The sequence below is a fragment of the Papilio xuthus genome, unplaced genomic scaffold, assembly GCF_000836235.2.
Source record: "Papilio xuthus unplaced genomic scaffold, Pxut_1.1 DF827714.1, whole genome shotgun sequence".
In the NCBI taxonomy this organism is placed as follows: Eukaryota; Metazoa; Arthropoda; class Insecta; order Lepidoptera; family Papilionidae; genus Papilio; species Papilio xuthus.
Window position 1 is genome coordinate 5,829,015 of NW_013530935.1, and position 27,016 is coordinate 5,856,030.

General features: G+C 32.6%; 3 protein-coding genes across 4 annotated transcripts; 1 reads left to right on the forward strand and 2 right to left on the reverse strand.

Moving 5' to 3' along the window:
• Positions 1-4,763: 4,763 nt before the first annotated feature.
• On the reverse strand, positions 4,764-6,673 carry LOC106116642 (uncharacterized). Its single transcript, XM_013310533.1, has 4 exons — positions 6,316-6,673; positions 5,976-6,092; positions 5,600-5,689; positions 4,764-5,181 (listed from the first exon to the last, which is right to left on the reverse strand). The coding sequence occupies exons 1-4, from the start codon at positions 6,547-6,549 to the stop codon at positions 4,948-4,950; spliced, it is 675 nt and encodes a 224-aa protein (XP_013165987.1). The 5' UTR covers positions 6,550-6,673; the 3' UTR covers positions 4,764-4,947.
• A 323-nt stretch (positions 6,674-6,996) lies between these two features.
• On the forward strand, positions 6,997-9,797 carry Gas8 (Growth arrest specific protein 8). The gene is made up of 7 exons (XM_013310499.1): positions 6,997-7,077; positions 7,328-7,364; positions 7,438-8,130; positions 8,206-8,393; positions 8,572-8,802; positions 8,909-9,051; positions 9,489-9,797. The coding sequence occupies exons 1-7, from the start codon at positions 7,075-7,077 to the stop codon at positions 9,571-9,573; spliced, it is 1,380 nt and encodes a 459-aa protein (XP_013165953.1). The 5' UTR covers positions 6,997-7,074; the 3' UTR covers positions 9,574-9,797.
• A 4,669-nt stretch (positions 9,798-14,466) lies between these two features.
• Positions 14,467-24,999, reverse strand: tipE (temperature-induced paralytic E). 2 transcript variants are annotated; one of them, XM_013310466.1, is made up of 4 exons: positions 24,768-24,999; positions 17,250-18,404; positions 16,090-16,139; positions 14,467-14,755 (listed from the first exon to the last, which is right to left on the reverse strand). In XM_013310466.1, the coding sequence occupies exons 2-3, from the start codon at positions 18,212-18,214 to the stop codon at positions 16,112-16,114; spliced, it is 993 nt and encodes a 330-aa protein (XP_013165920.1). In that variant the 5' UTR covers positions 18,215-18,404; positions 24,768-24,999; the 3' UTR covers positions 14,467-14,755; positions 16,090-16,111. The 2 variants fall into 2 exon arrangements, with proteins under 2 accessions (XP_013165920.1, XP_013165921.1); XM_013310467.1 differs by lacking the exon at positions 16,090-16,139.
• Between the last annotated feature and the right edge of the window lie 2,017 nt (positions 25,000-27,016).

Here is a 27,016-nt window from a genome sequence, read left to right on the forward strand (position 1 = left end):
ATTAGCATAACACAGGTAAAAAACACTTATTCATATTCCCACAGAAAATGACTACAGATAATAAAAAAACCTATTAAACTTTGACACGTGTCGAAAAATTAGCCCTCTTTTGTTGTAAACATATTCTGGCAACGATCAATGCACCTTCATGCACTGCTCAGCGAATCCGGTGTGAACCGGATTACTCCTGTTTGAACCGGATTTGAGGTTACGAATATTAATTTCCGTGGTATTATGTAGTTATTAATTTATAATAGGATTTAATATCTTGGTCTTTGTTGTCCAATTTTATCCTTGGAAAGTGGGATTTTTTTTTTAATTAGCAATCATTTTTTGTTTAAAAGCAACAAAAGCACCTTCCCCCGTTCGGTGCTCAAACTAAGCCTAAATTAGGGGTGACTAGGTTTTATTCAATGACCCTGGCCCATTACAAATGTGTGCAGATAGAATCATAATATTTAATCTTAAGAACGTCGAAATGTTCCTATTAACGGCCGCTTTCACTACTCGCGTTGTATATTTCTTTAAACTTTATGCCGATGTTTGTACGTTTTTTTTTTAATTATATTGAAGAAAAACAATGTGTTGTCTTGAATAAATCTATAAAATGAATTATCATCAAATCGTTAGTAAGTATTTAATAATTTATTCCGAACGAACGCTTCTGTAACGAACGCCTAGCAGTCACGTGACCGCCACGTGGTGATCCGCCATTTGTAAAAACTTGACCAACATTATGAGACCTCTATTCTGATAACTACAGACCACTTATTGTAGGCGTTCGTTAATTGGTCATATTAACGGCTATTATTTCGATCATTTGATTGCTGAATTCGTTGAACAAAAATTACGTACACCATTTTAAATTAATTTGAAACCTTGGTGCTATTTAAATAAGGTTTAAATTTATTAACACTTCCTGTGGCATCTTTTTTTCATGATTTTGTATATTCGGTTTAGAATATACAATAGAATCAGAATCACAAACTGTTTGGGTGGTTACGAAGCAATGATTACCAGTAATTTATGTCGCATTGTTTGCATTCATTCGTACATATTTTGTTTATTTAAAGGGTGTTGGATAAAAACTGAATTGACTAAGCTCACAGCGGCGTATCTGTAACTTTAGAATTTAATAAAATAATCCAGAAATATGCATTCAATAATAGAGCGTCGGTAGCTCAGGGGCTAAGCACTTGACTTGCAATCTGCAGGTCCTGGGTTCGAATCCCACCACGTAACAATTTTTTCGATTTCCGATTTACATTTACGACGTTCTTACGGTAAAGGAAAACATTGTGATGCAACCTGCACATATCTGAAAAGAAATTCAAAGATATGTGTAAAGTCAACCAACCCGCACTTGGCCAACGTGGTTTACTATGGTCTAATCACCCTTTGGGTAGGCTCCGAGCCCCTCGGTGGGGACGTACAGTGAGCTGATGATGATGCAATCGATACGGTCCTAATACTAAGTTCATATAGATTAGTATATTAACTAATATGTACTTACTTTTTGTGGAAAACTAAAAACTGTCTGAATATTGCTTTTTTGTCTTTGTTTATTCGAGTAAGTTCGATCGTATCAAAGCTTGTAAGACTCGGCATTATATTGTGTACTGGTAAATTTCTATCAAATATCAATTGCTCCCTCTGTAGTAATTCCTATGCCCGCAAAAATCATAATCAGCGTAACAGCGACCAGACGTGTTAAAATGAAATAAAAAATCCCACCACAAGATGGGGTTTGACACGACCAGTTAACGTTGATCTCTGTGAATCGCTCGTTAACTCTTCATTTGTAAAGGATCCACAAGCGTAATGGGTCTCGATATATTTGTTGTGAAAGTATTAATGGTTTTGGAGCGAACGAGACGCGCGAAATTTAATCTTGCGCGCAAAAAGTATTGAATAGAACGGGACAAAAAGAATGTGATAAATGGATCGCCTCGGTCATCATGCTCTCCTGGTACTTACACTTCTAGTTCTAGATTGTTGTTTTCAAACACAAGTTTTAACTTATTAGTAAGACATTATTAAAACGTAAAATAAAAAACAAAAGATAATCGAGAAAATAAAAGCAGACAGAAACGATATTTCCATTTTCAAATAAATCAATCCGACTGTCTTACAATTTAAAAAAAAAACACTAACAAAGTTAAATATGCAATCGTTATTGTAAATGCAATCTCTTTGTTATAAATTGTATAGTACACTAGCTCTCACCCGCGACTCTGTCTGCATGGAATTAAACAAAAACATAATTAGTAGCCTACGTGTTCTTCCATACTCTGTTCTACATCTATAACAAATTTCTAACTTAAAAATGAATCGTCTTTACGTAGTATCATGGTTATAACACCCCAAAGCATTTTTCATTAGTATTTAACCATCCAATACAAAATCTCTTTCCCAAAGGGTAACTAACCCTAAACAGCGATTTCCTTAACAAAACCATAAGGCGGGGAGTAATCCATCACGAGTCCATCGCCGTGCATTATACTATAATTACGTACACCAATACTTTAAGTTTCGATTTCCTATCAGTAATATACCAAGCGAATTTAACCCTTAAACAGCACACTTACAGGATACATTTGCTTAAATATTTTACCAGTGTATTCGAACTTGATGGTTTGTTGTACAACAAACAAGGGTTACCAAACGCTTCACCACAATTTCAGTTCCTAAGACACGTGTCCTTTGTTTGGTAGAAGTTTAGGGAACAAATTATATATCTTTACACGTGTTCTCTGCATTTATTTCGTTGTTTATTCATCATTGCTTCATAATGTTTATAAATTCTACTGTTTTGTTTACTTTGTTAATGTTGTTTTTATATCAAAGAAATAGTAATCATAAGTAATAAAGGTAGCATTCTTAGGACAACAAAAGTAACAAAAAGCCAACATCACGCGGTGTTCCCAGGCGGTCACCCATCCAAGTACTGACCGCGCCCGACGTTGCTTAACTTCGGTGATCGGACGAGAACCGGTGTATTCAACGTGGTATGGACGTTGGCGGTAGCTACGCATTATTTAAGGTATTTAAAGTAAGTATATTAACTTACATTTTTAATGTACCAAAAATAAGCATGAACGTTACTAAAATAATAAATAGTATCGAAATTCTACTCAAACAAAATGTTTAAGAGCTCACACTTCAACAGTGGTAGAACCCGCTTTTACATCTTGGCATGAATTGTCCCGGCTCGCCCGGTGAAATACCACGACCACACAGAAGACAGGCGTCAAGTGGAAGCAATTCCGCGTTTCGTCTGATGAGTGTGCGTCCCAGAGGCCTAATTTAGTCCTCTTTCCCTTCCCACCCTTTTTCTTAGGAGGTAAGAATGGGAAGTGGAAGTGGACTTTCCGGATGAGAGGATGCATGGGAAGGGAAAATACTTTCTTTCCGTGCATCCTCTCCTCCGTCGGTTAAAGGTAGGCAACGCATATGCAATTGCGTATGTCTATGGGCAACGGTCACTTCGCTATTTCGACGATTTCAGGTAGCCGCTCGCTCCTTTGCCACTTTATGATATAAAAAAAGTAACTAAATGCGGTGTTAAAAATATTAAAAGAAAAATTACTTTCTCTCTTTTCTTTCGATTCATATCTATCAAAAATAAAACAATAAAGTGTCTGAACTTCAGACATCGCGAAGCAGGCTCTGACCTCTTAGACACTATTATGCTCGAATCAAGTACCAAACAATAAGTGTAGCAAAAAAAAATCGTCAGAATAGAGACGAAATAAAAAATGAAATTTCAAGCATCCTTGCCCGTTCCTAAGTATTTAAAATACGGTTTTGCTTAAAAAGTGAATCCAGACGTAAAAGTTATAAAAGTCCAAAAAGATAAGGCGACATCACAAATGACGTTTTCAGACGAGAGCATGAATTACAATGTATCGTTTGTAGCTTTGTCGAAAACGGTACCACTTCAAAGGCTATCACAGGCCACAAAGAGAATCTCTTTGTTGAAAAACATATACGAAAATGTACTTCGTATTTATTTGTGCACTTTATAAGTGAACTTAGGTCCACTAATGTATATTAAATATTCGAAATTAATCACTTAATTTAAACATTACTTATTGTTCTTTTTCAGATTATTTCTAATTATTCGGTATAAACAATTATTTTTTTCTTTATAAAATTGTCATATAATAGAATAAAATATGTTAGAATAGCATAGCGTAAGAAAAATAACCCAAGGAATAATTTCAGTCTTTTGTTTGGGTTATAGTCATAGTTAACCCATAAGAAATTAATAAAGAAATTACTTTCATTTCATTCTAAAAAGTACACTAAATATTGAAGGTTTTAATCTGAGTGGCGCTGACGCCTTCACATCATAGTTAGCGGAAAACTTATTAACATGCTGTATAAATTATATTAAACCTTGAAGCTATATAGTTAAGGTTTATATTTCATGCATAAATTTTTGCTGTTAGCAATAGGATGTTGCAAAAGTATTAGGGGTATTAAATTAATATCTGTCAGCTTAAGGCGGTTATTATGAATCATTCGACACTCAAAGTGTGCGATATTAGTGAGAAACGCTTTGTGGGATTATGCTCTCAGTTTTTCTGTGATCTCTACTTATGTTCAGCATTTTGTTAATAATGAACTACCAACATTTTATACAGGATGTTCTGAAAGTCTATCCATGAGAAATTCTAAGAAATTTTGTAATTAATATGTTTTCTTTTAAATAAATTACACTTTGATACCAGGAGTAAGGGAGAAAAATTAAAAAGATGTAATCAAGGACCATTATTTATTGCACGTTGGACCATGGATGGCTCGTTATTTGCACAAAGTAAGTAATTCACCGTATTTTGTTATCACAATCTGGAACATTCTATTTAATTGACACCAAGAATTAGATTTAGAATTTACAAATCAAGTCAATTTTGACCGCAAGAATTTAAAGTACTTGAATGTTTAAATATCATCATCGTCTTCTTCTAGAACTTTCCATAGATAACGGTTGTTGGTCTCGATGCTTCGTATATCTTCGGTGGTGACGTCATCACGTGCTAACTTCATTATTGACTCGAAGTCATCATTATTGACTGACGCTACTGACAGTAAGGTTGTATCAGTGATGTTAATCGAGTCTCCTGCGTCTCCCCTTTCGTGTTGAGCTCTTGCGTCAAACCTGTTAGTTGCTCGATTCTGGAAAGTAACAGTAGGCACTAGCACTTTTTCATGCCTCCTATATAGAACAAATGATATCTTACGGTGATGGAAAACATCATGATGCAATCTGCACATATCTGAGAAGAAATTCAAAGGTATGTGTAAAGTCAACCCGCACTGGGTCATCGTGGTTGACTATAGCCTAGTCACCCCTAACATAGTCTTAGAGCCGAGTGAGCTGATGATGATATAACCATTTAAACTTTTGTTCACATTATAGATTATTACCAGGTGGCAGATGCAAAATAGAAAAGGTGTGATTGAATAGTAAAAAAAAAATGTCCTTTTTCCTGTATATCTTCCTTTATCCATTACGGGTATGAGATGCCGGTTACATCACATCTGGTTGGTGTTGATTATGTGGTTTCACTCTTAAATCATTGGGAGTACTTACATCTATAATAGCCATGTGTAATATTGGAACTTCCAGCTTTAATGGTTTCACGTAGTCTGGCTCCTTATTCTTATTCTCTTCAGCTTCTACCTATTTAAAAATTAAAAACTGATGTATCCAAAAAAACTTTTACTGTATTAATTTACCTAATCAATCCTTCATTGTCATTAATAGTTTATCGTTCATAAGAGATGGATAGATTGCGTGAAAGGTGAGATGATTAAGAAGGGGTGACGACTGAGATCACGGCAGATACATTGATTTGGATTAAGGAAAACCGGTGCGCCCTACGTAAGTGGGACAAGGGCAGGGAAATAAAGACACTTCATAATTATCAGGTTATGCTACTAATATTTCCATTAAATAATCATCTTACTCTTTTCTGTCGCCACTTTTCCAGATATGTGTTGGTGGACTGTAATCCACGCCGGCTCTCCTGGAGTAGTCTATCTATACGATCGTTTTTGTTTGGATAACTCCAATTATTAAGTACCTGAAATAATCAGGAAATTAATCAAAATAAACTATGCCCGGAGTTCAGCTAGAATGCATTAAAAGAGAACAGAGAACTCGTCGTTTTAAGGCTGGTTGTCTCACCAAGTTAATGGCAACGAATCTGCTTTTTGAGGATGCTACTAATCTTGAAGAACCAATATGTCCAAACGGCCTGATTAGTAGATGTATGCAAATAAAGATATAAACAAAATATCACTTACTGCTGTCATAACAGCTAAAAAGAGAACTTCAGAACATAGAAGAGGTAGATTCATTAATCGTGCACCTTCCAATAATAAGACCTTCGTCTCTTCTTTCACTGATTTAGGCAATGCTTGAAGATTTTCGGATAATTTTTTAATCAGTTTAAGCGAGACATTGCCAAGAACACAGTCTATTACGAAAAGACATGAAACCAATGCGAATAGAAATAAAACTCTTCTTACTTTGTACATGACTGAAATTTAGTAAAGATATTATACTTGTTATAAATTTTTCACATTGATTTCAAACAACTGTGACTGTGAATTTAACGTCTAAAATGTCAACATGTTTATTCAACGGTGTCAAATTTCAAATGAAAATTGTCTAATTTCGACATTTTTCGATTAACCAAAGCGTCAGATTGCGTCAGATAAACGATCATTGTATCGATAATGCTTTTGACAACCTATATTCTTAGGTTTTGTTCCTAAAATACAAAATAAATAAAATAATTTGAAAAAAATATTTTATTAGACGTTTCTACGACGAGTCCAATAAAAAATTTATTTATCAATTTTATTTCATCAAACATACTTGATAAAACCTTAGAAAGGGCAGATTACAGATTAACTAAATAGTAATCTTGTAACCATAGTTACGATAACATAGCTGAATTGTTGTTCTTAGCAATAATGTCAATTTTATTTTGTCAAACAATTTGCAGAATAGTGTCTTTAATTTTATTTGAATCCTTTCTGTGAATAGCTGAGCTGAAAATGGTAAGATTTCCACTGGATATTGTTTAGAACTCTTTAATTCATTTAAATATTATAATTTCGACCATTTACGCAAACTGCAAGGACGAAAAAAATTAGAGATAAGATCATAATATAATAATATATCTAAAAATGTATTACGTTTTCGTTTTAACTTTTAACGTTATAAAAATAAATTCTACGCTTATATACCAAACTTTTGTAATCAGAATACCTTCCCACTTATAATAAAATTTATTAAAAATTATTTCAGCCACCCAAAGGAAAAGGCGCAGGAAAAAGGGCTCCTGGTATGTTGTGTAACATATAGATTAGCTTCTACGAATAATATTTTCTAACTATACTACTTTTTCTCCTTTTCAGCCATCGTCATAGATGGAGTGGACACATCTGAGATGACAAGAGAAAAGCTGGAGCAGTTCACTCTCCGAGTCAAAGAAGAATTAGACAAAGAGAGGGAGGAAAGAAATTACTTTCAATTGGAGAGAGATAAAATACGAACCTTTTGGGAAATTACCCGACAACAATTAGAAGAAGCTAAAGCTGAACTGAGAAATAGAGAAAGAGCTACAGAAGAAGCGAAAGAGGAGAATGAAGCGCTTTTAGAAACTGAAAAGCAGAAAATAAAACATTTAAAATATGAACAACAAGCCGCTGCAGCCGCTTTGAGAGCTGAAAATTTAGTCGCATTGAAGGCAGCAAAAGAAGAACATGCAGAACAAGAGCTGGAACTGCTGAATGACAAACGAATGCTCAGACAAGAAATAAGAGAGAAAGCTCTTGCCGCTCAAGACGAATTGAGAAGAGCGAAATTGGTTCATGCCGAAGAATTATCTAAAGCCCGAGATGATTTTCAAGAGAAAGCTCGCCAGATAGAAGATAAGGCTGAAAAGAAGCTACATGAGACCAAAGTAGAGCTTACTGTGAAACATAGAATGGAAATAGCAGAAGTGGAGGAGAGAAAGAATAAACAGCTGTCAGATTTGATCGCCCATCATGATCGCGCTTTTACTGATCTCAAAAGTTATTACAACGACATCACGCTTAATAACTTAGGTAACTTATTATCTAATCAAATGAGTTGAAAATCTTCAAAGTACTAAGTATCAAATAACGTTATTTATTCCTCAGGTCTTATTAGTAGCATCAAGCAACAAATGGAAGAAATGCAAAAAGTTAAAGAACGTGCGGAGAAGGTCGCTAAGGATGCAGTTGCTGAAGCGAAGAACCTGCGGGAACCTCTTGAAGCAGCGATTATTGATAACAAAGAGTTAAAGCGTCAGATGTCTAATTATGACAGAGATAAGGCTGCGTTGGCTGTAAGTAGAAAATTTAAAGCTACAATTTTAAAGTAAAAAAATTTAAATGCGAACGTAAAGATATTATTTCCAATAGACTTAAAGGCAGTTAATAAAGTAAAAGACAAACCAAAAAGGAAAGTTCAAAAAAAGAGCTTATATTTTAATTTAATTAATATCTAAATCTTACAATTTTCAGGCAAAAACGAAACAACTCGCATCACTCGAAAAGCAGTTCGAAGTATTGAAATGGGAATACGAAGTGCTTCAAGTGAGATTTGACAGGATAGAAAAGGAACGCAACGAATTGAAGTCGCGATTCTCTCGGGCTGTGCTCGAGGTGCAACAGAAGGTTTCCCTTAAAACATCCCTGTTAGAAGCCAAGTTGAAAAGCTTAGAAGCCAGGGACCTGGGACCGAAGGAGATACACGTGAGTAAATTATAATTTTAATAGTTTTGTAATTTATCAAAATAATAACAATAGACTTCGTTTTTCTTTTATTGGACTAAATACATTCCTTGCATTTTTTGTGTAGGATCTGTTGAAATTGAAAGACACTCAAATAGAAGATCTACACTATGAAGCAGCGCGACTCCGGAAAGCTCATGACGATCTCCTCGCTACGTACGAAGCTAAGCTTACAAAGCTCGGTATACCGCCTGAAGAATTGGGATTCAAGTAAGCTCAATAAATAATCATTACTAAACATTTACAAGTATTATTATATTTGTATTCAGATAATTAACGAAGCTTGTACTTAGCTTTCATACTTAAAATTGAGCTTTGTATAATTTTATTAAAGCGCCATCTATTTGTGATAAGCAAACTTAATACAATTTCCACGAATATAGTATTGTAATAGCGACATCTTACAGATCTTTGAATTACTGGATTGAGTGCCATTCTATCTGAGCTCACGAAATGTACACATCAGCGTATTTTAATTTTAATAAATTGCAAAGTAATAATTTCCCATGTAAACAAAACATTTGTTAAATCATGTTATTACTTCTCTCCGGTAGATGGCGCTTATTTGATATTATACATGGTACAATGTTTTTCCATTAATTCTTTAAATTTATTATAAATCTGCTTCTAACATTTGTTAATTTCAGACCTTTGAGGGCAGTGACAGTGGCAGGGCTCTCTCCAGTCGTTGGAATGGGACCTGCGGGTTTAGTCACCAACGACAATGTGTAGATAACAAATGTATTCGAAAAAATCGCAAAATCGTATTTTTTCTTTTTAAATAATATTCATAATCATACCTACAGATGAAATTAAATAGTATATTATAGGTACAGGATTTGTAACCCATATGTGTTTAGAAACTTTTAGTAAGGAAGAACTAAATGTAACTCCATCATTTATTTGTGGCCAGCATTTTCAGTATTTGGCATAAAAATAGTTTTTTTTTTTCATTTAAAAAATTTTCTTTTTTAAGCAATTTTTTTCTGCAGGGCTGTATTCTGTGTATATAAAATTCCCTGATTTTTTTTTCCTGCACTTTTCTAATACATTAAAAAGTTATAGTTTTAAAGTTTTTACTTAAAATTTATGGTAGAAAATAAATAAAACAATATTTCGAAGCCAATAAGTGTATTTTATTACTACTAATTTTCTCATTTATATATTTATATACAAAACTATGATAAGGCAACAGTTTCAAATTAATAAAAATGCTTTTATCATTTTTATAATGACAATATATCGCATTGTATCATTTGGTGAGAATTTTGCTCTAATTTTCTCAGTTTTCTTGACTTTTGTGACATAAGAGAGTAATAAGTAAAACATGAAGAATTTTAAGAAAATGCAAGTAAAAAAAATTATATGTTGACCTGAACTTACGAGTGAGTCAAAATGTAAAAGCAAGCTTAAAATTGCAATATTTACGATGGGTTTCTGAGACCTAAATGAGCGCAATATATTTTAAACGTAAAAGATATTGGTGTGATGTTCCATTCGTGAAGCACTTTTATAATATAATATTGTTATCTCTTTCCTCCATTATAATAAGAGAGAGAGAGACGAAAACAATATTACTCACGTGTTCAGTGGAAAGTCACAGTTACAGTTAAAATTATCGTAACATTTTCAGTTATTTCTCCTACAAAAAAGAAAATAGACTAAAAATAAACTAAGTTACATACATACATATAAACACAAATAATAATTTTATAGAAAATACATGTGTGTGTTACATTTACATGATTAATTTAATGAATCATTAAAAGGAAAATCATTGCATTTTAATTATAAGCAAGGATGAGTTTGAAGACGGGTTCGCGGACGAGAGCGAAAGCGTGCCCGTGGTCACGTCCCGATGCTTTGGAGAAACAGAGAGGTTTAGTGGGTATGCCTCCGATATGGAGGAGAATCCCACATAACTACCGCGTCCCCCCCGGGGCGCGGAGTATGCATAAAGCATTCCTCTCTGGTAAAAAAAGGATGAGTTTGAAACTATGAATAAAGTGTAGTTATTTTGAAAATGCAAAACATTATATATGGCAGTGGAACATGCAATATTACATACATTTTGTGAACGATTAATTTTACCTTAAAAAACATAAGTATAGTAAATTTATTTTTATATAGTTTAGATTCCCATTAAAATGGAAATAATTGAACGTAATTGAACATTAAAAAATTGTATCAAGTCATTCGTTTCCACTGTCGAAATACTTGTAAAAAAATCTCTTACATTCTGTTTAAAAATGTAAGACATTAATATGTTTTTACAAGGCATATTCGACCTTGTAAATCCAAGGTTATATTTTTTTTAATTGAATTTTTTTACAATTATTAATTAAATACGCAGTAAATTAATAGTAGAATAATAAATACATTCGTGATAAAGATTTAGTAAAATTTATACACAACCGAATTTACTAAAGGTAAATAAAATATTTTGTTTGTTTTTCTGAAAATAGCGCTTAAAATTAATTTGACTTAAAGTTACAGTGATATTAAAAGATTGCTTTTCATTTTCTTACTAAAAAACATTTTTATCTACAAACTAGATTGCGGTCTTTATCCAGAAATATAATAAAGCTAAGTTTCCACTGGTGAAACATCCATACAAATTCGTTTTCTCGTTATAATTAAGGACAATGAGACGATTAGTTTTGTACGAATGCTTCGACAGTGAAAGCCTTTGTTAATGTTTTCATATGAATACATCGTTATATTAAAAAACAAGTCCATTGAAATAATTAGATGGAACATAAAAATAAATCTAATTATTTTTTAATCAATAATTTATAAATTGAATATTTATTACAAAAAAATTAAATAAACAGTGCAAGAAAAAAAACTAAAGTAATTTAAAATATATGGAAAGATCTTTGTTACCTATTGTATAATCGTTCCAGTGTTACATGTTTCCTAAATAAATATATAGGATGTCCGGAAAAGACGTGTACAATGGAGTATCACAGATTCGCGACCTCTAGTGTTCAAATTACGCAACTTTGGATAGAGTTGAGTCGGATTAAATCGACCAAGGAACCTGTATTACTTCTTTGTACACGCCTTTCATGGACATCCTGTATATATTATGTAATTATTATATATTTTCTTAAATGGTAATTTATTTTATAGAGCATTAATTCTAAACATGTGCGTGGGTATTTGCGTTTTCTAGCTAATTCTTATTTTCACAGTCTAAGCATTTTTTTTTAAATTTAATTTCGCCTATTTTTCATTTATATATTAATATTTTAATTGCATTTAACATTTATATAGCTTTTATACATCTCACTATAATGAATAGATTTATAATATATTATGGAAAATCATTTTAAAAATTATTTTACATATTATTAAGCAAAGAGATCACATATTTCACGTACACGGGATTTAAATACAAGCAAAGCAAAAAGCTTCTGTTATTTTTTTTTATTATAAAAATTATTTAATAATTCATTTCCTTATCAGTTTTAATAATAAAATTTATCAAATTAAATAAAAAAAGATTTATATATACTTGGATAATTGGATATCTATTTTTAATCGATAAATATAATTCTGCCTTGTATAGACTCAAATGCAATATTCACAAGCCTTTTTTATTATAATAATAAAGGAATTTATTAATTAAAATAGTAATACAACCATATATTATATATTCCTTTAAGCGTTTGTGAAGTATTTAAAAAAAAATATCTTAATAAATCCATATTAAAAGAAAATCATTTTATAATGTAATTTAAATAGAATTGTATACACAAATAGAATAATCAATAGTTTACAAATAATGTTACAGAATATACAAAGTAATAGAAAGGAAATAACGCTAAATGTAACATTTGAAAATACTACTATACAATTTAGGGAACGTACCCATACTACGTGACCCGTTTAGAGGGGGGAGCGGAATCTTTACAATACTAAGGTCAGTTACAGGAGCGGGTTTGACGAAGTAACAGCCCGAGCTATGGCTCCTGAGGGAGCCCTCGAGTCTTGTTAGGTTCAGGCTAAGCGCCATCTGCGCTAGGCCACCTCAAGCCCAGTGAAGCTATGCTTCTTGAAGGCAGACTACTCAGAAAATTTAAAAAAAAATAACGGGATCGAGAGTGTGGCTCAGGTTTTTGTCTCGTAGTCGTTAGTTGTTCTTTTTCATAATACATAATTCACTAGTAATTTAAGTATGCATGCAGTCTTATGCTATAAAGAAGAGTATGAGCCAAATTATTTTGTTTTTCAATTTTTGCCTGTGAAATGATTAAAAATTATAATTATGAGTTACTACGTAAAAACAAAAGGGGGAAGGGGGTCGTGGCATACTACGAGTTGTCACCAAGGGGAAGGAGGGGTCGAAAATACTAAAAAAAATAGGTCACGCAGTGTGGGTATGTTCCCTTATTACATCAGAACATTTAAAATTTGTATTAAATAATGTTAAAATCGTTATCAAATAGTGTAAAATGCAACATATTTTTAAATATTTTAATTCAGTAATTTACATTAAAAAGTTTTAAATAATATTTACCTAATAGTGCAAAATGTAACATTAAGAAATAATAAAAATATTTATAGTTTTACAAATAACAATAAATGTAACATTTAGAAATAACAAGAGAATTAGTCGATAGCAAATAACGTCAAATGTAACATTCAGAAATTGATTGAAATGGAAATACAATTTATATTTGTGTGAGCAGTTAGTGTTGTCGGTTCGGATTACTATGGACATAGTATGTGTATCGATGAATTTTTAAAAAGTTAGGCATGGGACGGAAAAATCGATACTGGCTACATATGGCTGGGACGATAAAATTTTCTAACGTTTCCAATTCAGGCTTAAATTAATCGTTCAGCCTTGCGGATTAGGGAACATCCTTTACAATGGGCGGGTTGTAGCCTCTTATGCCTAAATTTTGAGTAATTTTTAATTTTTATTTATAATTATAATCGACATTGGATTTGTGAAATTAGTTTAATAGGACGTGGTTTTGTAAAATCTATTTTTAAGATGCAACAAAATAAATTAGAAGTTTCGCTTCAGTGTCCATAAATTATATTTATTTTAAATTAAATTTTAATTTATCTATTAATATTTTAAAATTAAAAATAAATCATTAAATTATTAATTCTAAATATAATTTATTGATTCAATGAACACTTATAATAATTAAATGGTTATTTTTTGCACGCGTGCATTACATCGAGAGTATTTTTCAGCGTGATATATGGTTTATTTAATTTATCTATGGGAATTAAAAATCTTGTCTCTTATAATATTAATGGTATAAATTATTTTTCGTGACATTCTCTATAACAAATACATCTGAAATCGACTTAATATTGAGCAATAAATTTATAAATAAAAACATTTTTTGAAACATCCTTTAAACATTTGAGAGACGCCTTCTTTCGCGAAATATTTGCCGTGATTATGTACTTATAAATATGTACATTAAAATGAAATTATTTTATTTTAATAAGGCATTTCTATTAAATAATTATAACGACTTTATAATACGTCGAATAGATTTGAAAATTTAATAAAATTATTGTTTAGAAAATATGTGTTTTAATAATTATTGTAAAAAATGGTATATTATTTTTTAAATAATATTTATATTCGGATCTTAAATATTAATGAATATTACAATAATATTTCGAAATAGAAAATACATCACGAAAAATTTTGCAAAATACTTTTTTTTTTCACAACGCGTTATAAAAAATCTTTCTCGCACTTTTCCACTCGAAGTGATTGAACTTTCTACTTCTAGCATTTCATGATTTAAGCAGCATTTAAGCTTTGTGACCACATATCGAGTTATTGCCCTACATCTTTACAGTTCATGTTAGCTCGTGGTGCACTTTATATAACCTGCCGATACCAAAGCCGCATCTTCAGGAGCCCTGTCATCTGCAACGAGAAGAAATATTGTTAATCAAATATTGCTATTATAAAATTTTAAATGTTTTTTTTTCTTAAAGCTACAAGTTGATACGTTTCTATGACTTCCAGTTACATAAAAACTTAAAAAAACTTTTTAAAAATTACATAACTTTAAATAGTTTATACTATGAAAGTGATAGTTACAATAGTAACAACTTCCTCACCACAAAAAACAAACCTAAATATCTGTTAGTTTTCACTAAAAACATGTTGCAAAAAGTATTAAAATGTGCCATAAATTAATATTAAAAGTCTCACAAGGAAATTCATTTATGTGTGTTAAAGCGATATTACCAAAGCAAGCAAATTCCTAATCCAAAGCTTAAATGTAAAGAGGTAAAATGTTTTAAATTTAAAATATTAAAATGTGCATTAGTGTTAAGACTTTTATACGCTTTGTGATTGTGGACGTAAGCGTAAAGGACATAAAGGTAGAGACGACTCTATCGTGTTGTAACGTATCATATAAAAAGCATATCGTTTTTATAATATTAGTTAAAAGACTAAATACTAGAGTGTTGTAACAGCGCCATCTATCGGAGTGCCTAAACATGTGATATCGATTAAAGTTTAACCCTTAAGTTAGAGGGGATATTTTCACCACCTTGATTTTTCTTTTTTTATCACTGAAATTCGCACTGTGTATAGTACTTTGTTTCAGTGATTTTTATAAAAATAAAATTAGATTTTTGTTCTACTATTTTTCTAATAAATAAAAACTTTATTTTTGTAACAAATATAAAAACTTGATGTTTGCAAAGTTTTTTATTTGAAATACTATTAAAAATAAATTATTGTATATAATTACAGAGAGAATTAATAGAATTGGTCGGGCGCGTGAAAAGAGCATACAATTGAGAAAATATATTTTCCATCGTAGAAATATATATATATATTTATATGTACATATGTTTTTACTTCTATTATATACCCATAACCATTATCAATCTTATTTTTCCACTGTCCACTCCTTATGACCGTTAAGGGGTCAAATTAAGAAATGGATGATTCTATTTTGTTACACAACTACAATTTCCTAGGGTTCAATATGAAATTTTGCACGTTCAATCTTGTTCAAATTCATTCTTGTTCAAGTTCAAATCATATTTTGTTCGATCTTAAAATTCTCTGTAAGAATGAAACAATGAAGTTTTTGAAGGAAATTCTAACTAAAAGTGGTATTTAAGTTGTGTAAACCTGCTCCTAAATATTTAAACTGATATGCTTTCAATTTGAATAATACAATACGAAACAGTAGTAGTCCACCTTTATATTGCAAAGCACAAAGCCTTCACACGTACCTCTACCGCGCGGTACATTTCATTAGGCGTTCACGAAAGACGACTTGGTCCTGTCGAGAAATTCAGATGTAATTTTGTAAAAATTGTTTTATAAAATAACTAAGTTAAAAGTATAATTATGTCTAGAAAACATTTGTATCTTTCATTTATTTTTAAGTATTGTTTAATTTTTAGTGTCAGTTTAAACTAATGTTTTATTCAATTTGTATAACAAAGCCCGGAATTATGGATCATAACTCATAACATGTCCATTTTCTTTTATTCTTTGATATTCTTTGTTTGTCTCGCCATTCCTTGTAAAATGGATTTAATTTTTTATTTATCTAACCCACGAAAAGATTTGTGTTATTTACTTCATAGGAGCGTCGGTGGCTCAGGGGTCAAGCACAACATATACCAATGTATTTTTTGATTTCTGATTTACATATGTACATTTATCCGACGTTCTGACGGTGAAGGAAATTCAAAGATATGTGTGAAGTCAACCAAACCGCAATTGGCCAGCGTGGTAGACTATGGCCTAATCACCCTTAACTTAGGGTAGGCTCCGAGCCCCTCGGTAGGGACGTATAGTGAGCTGATGATGATACGTATGTCATATACAACTCTATTGGTAAGTTCTATTAGTTCAACTAATCTAGAATATTTACTATATGATAAATATGAATAATAACAGTACCTATTTTAAGTGACAAGAAACATCATTTACATTAACTGCACCCTTCACGATAACACGAACTAAGACAAATTGCGTTTTCACTGCCAATCAATCTTCGACGCCATTCCCCTTTTATCATTTATTCAAACATTTGCTTACATTCACCAATTGTATTTTTACTACTTTTTTATAGCTCTTTTATATTATTATTTATTTAATTGTATCGTCTTTGTGATATTTAGTTGCTTCTAATTTTTGGCGCAGTCACCATGAAGCTATCTAGGTTCATTAACCTAGTTTGATTATGTTACTGCTTCTACTATATCTCTACATCTATCTAATATTCAGTATGAAGTAAACTCAGTGAAATGACGATAATGTACATTTGAACTGAATATTGAATGCAGTCTGTACAAAATGTATCACGAATATTGTTAAGTATCCGAGATTATCGCAACAATAACTCTATATTAATTAAATCGGAATGAAAGTGGAAACTTACCCAGACAGTGAAGCAGAATTAGAGATTGGAGGGCTGTTGGACTCGAAACCTTCCTTCGGCTTTTCATTGGCCAGCTGCATCTTAAGCTGGTGGCCGAAGCAAGCCAAGTCTTCTCTAAACGTGTCGGAGCCGGGAGTCGTCGGCTTCCCGTCGTCTCCCGTCGCCATACCCTCAGCATCACTTTGCAAGGGAGCTTGCTCCGATTCCTCCTCAGTATTGTAGATTTTAAAATACGCAAATGTCAAGTATATCACAGAAATTATAAAGGATGGTATCGGTATGGCCATAGCATACACAAGGTTTAGTGTATTCTGCCACATGTCTAGATCCGTTATTACGAGACCGGGATCCACGCGGCTGTAGTAACAAGTATAGTTGGTGCCCAAAGGTCTATACTTGCCGTAGAATATGGTACAGTTCAGGATTGGCGGGTATCCACAACCCTTCACGTTGGGAAAGAGCCTCGCTCCAGTGAAGTACCATTCGGAGTCGTTGCCTTGCAGACCCGTAGGTATCGCATCGGGCAGTTCTTGGTCTTCCATTTCTGGAATAGTATCGATAGGTGCTTCGTAATTATTTTCGTAGTCGTAATCCCTTCTTAAGGACCTCTCCGCTCTGATCAGATTCTCAAATTCTGTGGACGTTACGTTTGGATATTCTCCTAGTTTGTAGTTGACGCGTATCTGTGTACACTCGTAGAGGTCCTTGGTGCAACCTTCCCTGCAAGAAGCCCACGTGCAGTTACTGGCTCCAACTAAATGTTTAACTTGGGCGGTGACGCATAACGCTCCCACGGGATCGAATTGCATGAAAATTGTTGTGAATGCTGGCTCGATAACGAACGGCACTAAGAAGAGAAACGCGAAGAGACTGAATGTAGCGAGCAGAACGAACGATGCTGTCGTGTAGAACAAGACTTTCTCGAGAAATGTGGGGGGAATCGGTAGCTTTTCTTCCTCGGCCATGTTGGCGTGGGGGCGCTAGAAGCGACCATATCGCTTGTTTCAGCTTGGCCGTATCATTTCATGTGAATATGTTCCCTTCTTCTAACTCTCGATTATTGTTTCGTTTTGGATTTAGATTTTCTTCGCGTCTACTTATTTACATTTTTGTCTGTGGCATTCAGGTCGTTTCGGGAGGACACAGCTGGACAGGCTGCAAAGAAAAATATCGATTTAGTATTTAATGCGTAATGGTGGTCGGTGATCGTTTATCATTCACGCGTATCCACAGGGAACATAAATCTCTCTCGGTTAAGGGAAATAACGAGCCTATTTTATGTGTAGAGGCGACAAGCCTTACATTTATAGCTTCTACAAATTGAATGGTGTAGAAAGTTTAACGATGATCTTTTGATAATTGCTATATAAGATATCGTTACTGTAGTCAATTTCACTTATTACCTTTTTAAATTAAGCGTTGTTTATTGAACTCTTCAAGTTTCTTATATTAGGAAGAAAATCCGACACTATTCCCTATATCGGCGCAACACTAGCCTTATTAAAATATTGTTTATGTCCCCTCACTAATGAATCTGACACTGGTCTTGGTAATAAAAGCGCGCCATTCGTGCCAAAGGGTTCTAACTAATAATGTCTTAAATTTATAATTCAACATTCCGAGAACCCAAAATTTATCATTTACATGGCAGAAACAAAACACACATCATTTTCATGTTATGAGTTATTTCCTGCTTTGTTTTGATCTGCCGGGACAATTAGGAAACCGCTCATCACTACTAGAGTAGATGAATTAGGACATTTACAGTCACCAAATGTTTACTACTTGAGGCCTTGTGTGAATTGCTTTAGCATGTTATATTTTAGTTAATTTTGAATCTATAAAACACAATTTCTTTTAATGAGCCTGAGACATTTTAGGGACTAATTCTCCAGCGATCACCTACTATTGATTTTTTTCAAATATAAGATAGTTTGTTAAAATAATGAAATATATGAAAATAAAGTTAAGCCATCGCTATCACAGTCTTTAGAACTGAAAAAGAGAGAAGCGTAAATGTTGGGATTGCCAAAAACTTTTTTAATTTCCGCAGTCTTACTTACGTTCTCATAATTGGCCTTTTTTAGATGTCATTTCATGAACTTTTATACTTTATAAGGTGTGGGAGCTTTCATGTATGTTAAAACTGGACTATTCTTTAAACACATTGGCTGATAGCTTATATTATTCCAACCGATTGACCCAGATCGCGATTCGGATGACATTAAAATACTGTCGCAACATTTTCTTGGAAAGAATTCAACTTAGTAAAATAATGCAAATGACTTGCCCTATTCAACTTGACTGATATGTCACTGGCCATCAGATCCGAAGCCATATGCAGTATTATAAAGATTAAAATCAGGGTATCTACAACAAGGTCGACTTGCATAACAGAGGAACTACGGTGCTAATTCTAGCCACAATCGATATTGAGCCTGAATTCCTGGCCAGACTGTCTGGCGACGATACCTATCATATAGTCGAGAAGCTCTTTGAAGCGACTAGTAAATCTGGCCCAGTGATAGAAAAGCTATTAATGCGGTTTATTTATAAAATACGGAAAACGAGACACAAGGAAATGTAATAATGACAAAAATCATCTTACTAGTATTATAAATGCGAATGCTTGGATTTTTGTTAGAAGGTATCTGCAGAACGTCTGATGTAGAACATAGTATGGAAGAACACAAAGGTTTCTAATATTTTTTTTAATACCGTGTGGACGGAGTCGGCGACAGCCAGTGATTTGGACAAACAGCTTATCTTGGTATCCCGTTTCTTACGAATGTTATAATAGTAAAACAACAAAAGTTGAAAGTTGAAAACAAAAAAAAATACGTTACAAATCAATATATATATATTGATTTGTAACGGTGTGATTTTTTTACTTTAGAGAATAGACAGATAAAATAAATAATAGACTAAAGAGAGCAGGATAGAATAATTACCCTTCCCTTTTATAATATGTAATTTATTGTGGAAATTTGTTTAAATTTTATTTAATAGTACACAACAAACTGACAACTCTTTGACATTTGTAACGTGAAAAGTCGAAGGTATTAATGCTTGAAATATTCTCAAAGTGTCGAAGTATAAGCTTAAAAGGTAAATAAAAAGCTCGGCTCAACTTTGTATTCGGGCGGTTGTCGATGTTTTTGTCGTATCGCCTTCAATCGCATTGTTTGAAAGCTTTTTATAGCCAAATTATTATAGCAATTTTTGTGTAAATGCTTCGTTTATTTTTATCTATAGATAAATAGTTTTAAATAGAATTGATCAATTTTAATATATACCCTAATATAATTTCGTTGTAATTTCTGCGGTGACTTTGAATTTTAGCGATAAATAGTTGTAAGAATATTTAAAGAATTCTTTAATATAGTATATTTTAACTATTTCCCTGAGTTTCTATAACCGAAATTTTTATACCAAAACTAGCTGTCGCCCGCGACTCCGTCCGCGCGCAATTAAAAGAACAATTAGTAGCCAATGTGTTCTTCCAAACTATACTATATGATGTATGCAAAATGTTATCGAGATCCGTTCAGCCGTTCTGGAGATATCTTCAAACATCCATCCATCTAAACATTTGCATTTATAATATTAGTAATACTATAAAATATAAATCACACGAGTAAAGAAAAATACGAATTGTAAAAGGCTTTAGAATACGGATTGACGGACAGATGTTTTGAGTAAATATTATTGTGTGCAAAAAGCAAATAAATGTTCAGATTAACGTAACAAAGGCAGAGTTATCAAACGACATTCTATTATACGTTTTACTAAAATATTTTTTCTTTTACTTTTAATTCAATGATTTTTTTACTATTTTCCACTTATATAATCCCTGATTAAATTTGATTTTTCTCTTATGTAATTATGAATTAACATTTATCATACTTAGCTGTCTTAATAACTAGCCTATGTATGTATTCTTCCAGACTATGTTCTACATCTATGCTAAATTTCAGCGAGATCCATGCAGCCGTTCCAGAGATACATTCAAACAAACACCCATCTCTACATTCACATTTATATTATTAGTAAGATATAGATTAATAAACACTACTGGAAATTTTAACATTTATTTTTTATTTTATTATCTGTTGTATTTGGGCTATTGGTGAGAGCGAGGATTATACGAAATAGAAATATGTTATTGCTGCTTATACTTTTAACTTGAACGTTTTCATAAAAGTGTTCTAAAGTTCGTCTCAACTGTATCTATAGAGCCTATCGATGACCACTCAGGCAAAGTGGTCGCTAGAGCTCTCAAACTGGTCGTTGATTTATTATAACTAAGTGGACTTGAAAGTAATGGCCATACCGATTAACTTATAGATATTTTGAAGTTTCACAAACAGCTTAGTAAAATAGTTAATTCTTAAGGCAAATTAAGACATATATATCATCAGCTCACTATACGTCACCATCGAGGGGCTCGGAGCCTACCCTAAGTTAAGGTTGACTAGGCCATAGTCAACCACGCTGGCCAAGTGCGACTTGCTTGACTTCACATTTATCTTTGCATTTCTTCTCAGATATGTGCAGGTTGCATCACGATGTTTTCCTTCACCGTAAGAACGTCGTACACATGTAAATCGGATATCGAAAAACACATCGGCACATGGCGGGATTCGAACCCAGGACCTGCAGATTGCAAGTCAAGTGCTTGACCACTGAGCCACCGACGCTCCTAAATTAAGACATGGCAAGCTAATATTATAGCATACTAGCTGTCGCCCGCGACTCCGTCCGCGCGGGATTAAAAATAGATGTTGGCCGATTCTCAGACCTACTCAATATGCTCACAAAATGTCATGAGAATCGGTCATGCCGTTACGGAGGAGTATGGGAACGAAAATTGTGACACGAGAATATAAGATGTATATTTATCCTATGTTGTTACAGTGAAGGAAAACATCGTGATGCAACCTGCACATATCTTAGAAAGAAATTCAATGATATGTCTGAAGTCAACCAACCCGCACTGGGCCAGCGTGGTTGACCTAATCACCCTTAACTTAGGGTAGGCTCCAAACCCCTCAGTGGGGACGAATAGTGAGCTGATGATGAAGCTAATATTAAAACATTGATAAAGTGACCCTTTACCATAGACTATGATATTAAAAAAATATTGCAGATTTGTTATCTACCTTTGATATAAAGACAATGAATAGATAAATGTGACGCAAAATGAAAACCAAGTTAAGTACCTTGCTGCCACTGAAAAAAAAAGGAACCTTGCCATAGCAAACATAGATGTAGAACATACACTGGAAAAATACATAGGCTACTGTTTTTTTTTAAATCTACGGGAACGGAGTTGCTGGCGACTGCTAGAAAATTTAAGTTTTTTGAAGCTAAACAAAGTTCAATGGAACGAATCGTTTTCTTGAATTTTCGTTCTAGGGCTATTTAACTTCGCCAAGTTGAACTATGGTTTATTTAGTAATGAGCTTAGGGATAGCTAAACATTAAACGACGCTAAACTGTTAGTTATTAATTAAGCTCTTTAGAGACGAGTAACAATGCCTTTATACTTGAATGGGAGTGAGTTTTATAACCTGATTTTTGTATTAACATAACAAGCGTACTCCCTGGATTTACAGTCTTCATTTTTATTAGGCGACTTTATCACAGTGGAACTAAAAAAATAGCCTAAGTTACTTCTGCATACATTAACTACATTTAATAAAAGTCCTGTTAAAATCGGTCCAGTCGTTTCGAAGATTACCCGGAACAAACGTGGACTAGCGAACAGATTTGACAGACCAAAAATTTGAAAATCTTTTTTTTTTAAAGCAACATAAATACATCATGTTCCCGAAATGTATTTTATTTTACATATAGACATTTAAATTTTATTATTAGTATAGATAAAGATTTTACTGAAGTATAGTTTTAGTTTAGTGCTAATGGAACTTCAATTTAAAAGTTAAATTTTAACTTTCGTAACCTTTGTATAAGAACAATAATCTTATCTCTTTTTAGGGTTCTGTACTTCATAGGAAAGAAACGGAACCCTTATAGGATCACTTTGTTGTTTGTCCGTCTGTCTGTCTTGACCCTTCTTGTCAACGCGTGAAGATATGAAGCTGGAATTTATTTTTAAGGTAATTATGAATTACGACAACATTGTCCTCGTGTCACCTAACATACATTTTCTCTTATACATTTGGTTACTAACAAAGTAAAATTAAACGTATTAGGAACAAAAGTATTTTACTGCAGAATGCTTAAAAATTGTAAATATAGTTTTGACACGCGAACTATTTGTTAAATCGTTTGTGGCCAGTTGCTAAATTCTAGTTATGTTTAACTTTTAAAACATTGTTTAAAAAGAAAGAATGTTCAACATTAGAAATGTACATAAATGTATGATGTTTATTTGTATCTTGTCGGATCACTTGAAAATGATGTTAGACTTAAGTTTAAATTAAGTAAGAATTGTTTCATAAAGATTCTTATGCGATGTCTTTTTAATTAAACTCTGATATAAGAAGTTACTTACTTAGTTTAAGTATTAATATTATATTCATAAACAAAATATTAATTTAGTAACAATTATTAAGTTACTAAAAGACAAATGAACATGTTAATAAAAAAAACTCGTCTGACTATACTATAATGATGCATAAGAATGAATACTAATATAATGATACACTTCAAAACTATTTGAAAATTCAGGCTCTGTACGTAACTATGTTTTTTTTTTAAATATATCATAAGGTGGCAAACGAGCGAGCTGCCACCTGAAATCGCTGAAATAGCGAAGTGATCGTTGCCCATAGACATACGCAATTGCATATGCTTTGCCTACCTATAATCGACGGAGGAGAGGATACACAGAAAGAAAATATTTTTCCTTTCCGTGCATCCTTTCATCCGGAAAGTCCACTTCCACTTCCCATCCTTTCCTTATAATAAAAAGGATGGGAAGGGAAATAGGACTAAATTAGGCCTCCGGGACGCAAATGTTTATATACTTAAGAAATATATTCCTGGCCAAGAAAAAGATACTTATGAAGACAATTAAGTATGAGTTTGAGTATTAAAGTTCTAGAGATTCGAACCCCTAGACCTTTATGTCGTAACTGTTACTAAGTTTTAAACCATAAGTGTTTTTTCAAGTTTTCAGTACCTATATAAGTGCTATTACATAACATAACCTCAAAAAAATCTCACAATGGTGGAAAAGTATACGTCACTTTAAAATCGATATACGTAGATGATCACCACGTATTTATATTTAAATGTATTTAATAATTTCATTGTAATATAATCGATATTTATTAATATTAGTAATATAGTTTAAAATTAGTATATAAAAATAATGTTTTCATGTATCGTTTTGGATGTGAACGTAGCATAAAAACATGTTTTATAAGGATTTACGCATTGTGACATAATGCAGTAACTTAAGTTAACTTACCTTTTGTCTAAGTTAAAAGTAAATAATTAAATTATTTTTCTATTTTGTAAATATATGAATGATTAAAATATACATACAAATTAGTTGTACTGTTCAAAAATAACCCAAGTATGGCCCCAAACTGGGGAAAAAGCTGCAGGATCCTTGTTCGATGAAATCGAAACTGATTTAAAGTTAATATCACTATTATTACTGATCAATCACTAAGTCTTTATTGTTGTTAAAACGAAACGTATACTAAAAATGTTTTCTTTTTTTTTCTATATTACAAAAGACGTGACTACGTTTTGCAAGGACGTCACTACGAAACCGCGACCCGCCAGCTACTGGCCGCAGACTACGAATCGAATCAGAACCTTATGGGTTAGTTTATCGTGAGGCAAATAAAAAGAATAAAACGCCAGATAACCAAAAATCAACAATAAAACGATTAAAAGTTTAAGACTCAATATAAAAACTTTTTGGAGAACAAAAAAGAAACAAAATATTCGTTAAAATTTGAAAAATGGAACTCTATAACAATTTTGTTTTCAACAAAAAGTTTATCATGTACCAGTTAAAAACAATAATTCTTTTTTTATTTCTTTTGTTATATTTTTGAATTTGGAATTCGATGTTCGTTTGTGTTATTCCCATACAGTGGGTTGCGCGCGTCGCTTCGAGCCGGTCGATAGAGCTCGTGTCATGTGCTACAACGCTGTATGGCGACAGACTGTCTTTCTTGCTTTACAATTGCGGAGCCCTACGTTAATATGACAATTATTCATAGAACATTCCGGAAAAACCCCAGCTTTTAATTTAATTTGATACATTTAATCTAGACTCACGCAAGCGCATGCATTAAGGTTTGAAATATACGGATACAGAACTTAGTCCCTTTTATCTCGAAGTACTTTGAACAATATATAAAACCTTCTGTTTATCGCTTTAAGGTTGAAACTTTAGTGGAATTTTTGGTTCAATAAAGTTTAGCGGATTGCAGTATTAGGGGAAATTTTCACAAGGGTCTTAGAAGAGTGACAGAGAAAACAAACTCTTTATAGTAGACGGTTATAATGGCCTTTAATCTATTAATTCGAAACAAATTATTGCGTTGCCAGCTTTTTTTTTGTTAATTAAAAGAAGGTAAGGTAGTAATGAAAATAGGACGAAGGACAAAGATCGAATACATCACGGTTCAAAATAGGATTTTATATTAATTTACATATTACTTATTGTTGAATAGCTGTTTTCTCTTAACAAATGTCTTCTAATACCCAGTTAGATGTTACGTTTATGGAATATCTGTATTACCTCGCATAAGTAGCTGCAATAAAAATAACTTCTTAATTAACATCTGTGTACATAACTAGGTTATCAACATAGCCCGAACTAAAACCTTTTTATAATAATAATAATACTATTAAAATCACTTAAAAAAATCTAGAAAGTGTAAGAACATTCTAGACAGGTCAATAATATGGATAAACATTTTTTTTAAAATATAACTATCGAAAAGACAAGACAGAAGATAAAAGAAGGGAAAATAGAAGATAGCAACTTACAAGTGTAATATTACATATTAGAGCGTAGTACATAGCTATGTATATATGTACGATGAAATATATAAAAGGTCAGTAATTAAAAATGAAATGACTGTATAAATTATATTCAAATTACACTAACGACGTCGAACGTGACTTGAAGTGCCGCCACTTTAGAAATAACCTCAAATATTTACGGACTGCTTACCGTAAATACGAACTCGTGTACTGTTTGTATGTTTACTTTATTGTGTGTTTGGTTTAAAACTTATTTTTTTTTACAGAAATAAACTATCATATTAAATCATTTAATACAGTTTTTTTTATAAACAAGGGGGCAAACAAGTGGTGGGAACACCGAAGTGACCATCGACATCCATGGACATCTGCAACAGCAAAGCAACTACAGATGCAGTCTTAGTCGTACAGTAACGGAAAACATCGTGATGCAGCCTACAAATCGTCGAAGAAAATCAAAGATATGTGTGAAGTCAACTCGCACTGAGCCAGCGTGATTGACTATGTTCTAGTCACACACTATCAGTGGGGACGTATAGTAAGCTAATCAAATCCACGTAGAGTCAACTTTATAGCTCACATACTCATTGGTATACCACCAAATTTTGCCTTACTTTTGACCTTTCCTTTTATCTTTTCCCATGAAAGACTATTAATACTTTTGTATCTGTTCCACATTTATGTTTTTTGTTCTATCCTGAGAAGAAACTCTATCATTTATGGCAGCTTAACAGTAGTAGAGCCCGTTTTAACATCTTCGCACGAATTGGCCCGGCTCGCCCGGT

Excerpts from the sequence above, each read along its gene's own strand:
- Gas8 (XM_013310499.1), top strand. Across the intron at positions 7,365-7,437 it reads CGCAGGAAAAAGGGCTCCTG|CCATCGTCATAGATGGAGTG; the intron begins GTATGTTGTGTA and ends TCTCCTTTTCAG. Across the intron at positions 8,131-8,205 it reads CATCACGCTTAATAACTTAG|GTCTTATTAGTAGCATCAAG; the intron begins GTAACTTATTAT and ends TTTATTCCTCAG.
- LOC106116642 (XM_013310533.1), bottom strand. The coding sequence starts at position 6,549 with ATGTACAAAGTAAGAAGAGTTTTATTTCTATTCGCATTGGTTTCATGT. Across the intron at positions 6,093-6,315 it reads TTTTAGCTGTTATGACAGCA|GTACTTAATAATTGGAGTTA; the intron begins GTAAGTGATATT and ends TGATTATTTCAG. Across the intron at positions 5,690-5,975 it reads AAAAGTGGCGACAGAAAAGA|GTAGAAGCTGAAGAGAATAA; the intron begins GTAAGATGATTA and ends ATTTTTAAATAG.
- tipE (XM_013310466.1), bottom strand. The coding sequence starts at position 18,214 with ATGGCCGAGGAAGAAAAGCTACCGATTCCCCCCACATTTCTCGAGAAA. Across the intron at positions 16,140-17,249 it reads AATTCTGCTTCACTGTCTGG|GACCAAGTCGTCTTTCGTGA; the intron begins GTAAGTTTCCAC and ends ATTTCTCGACAG.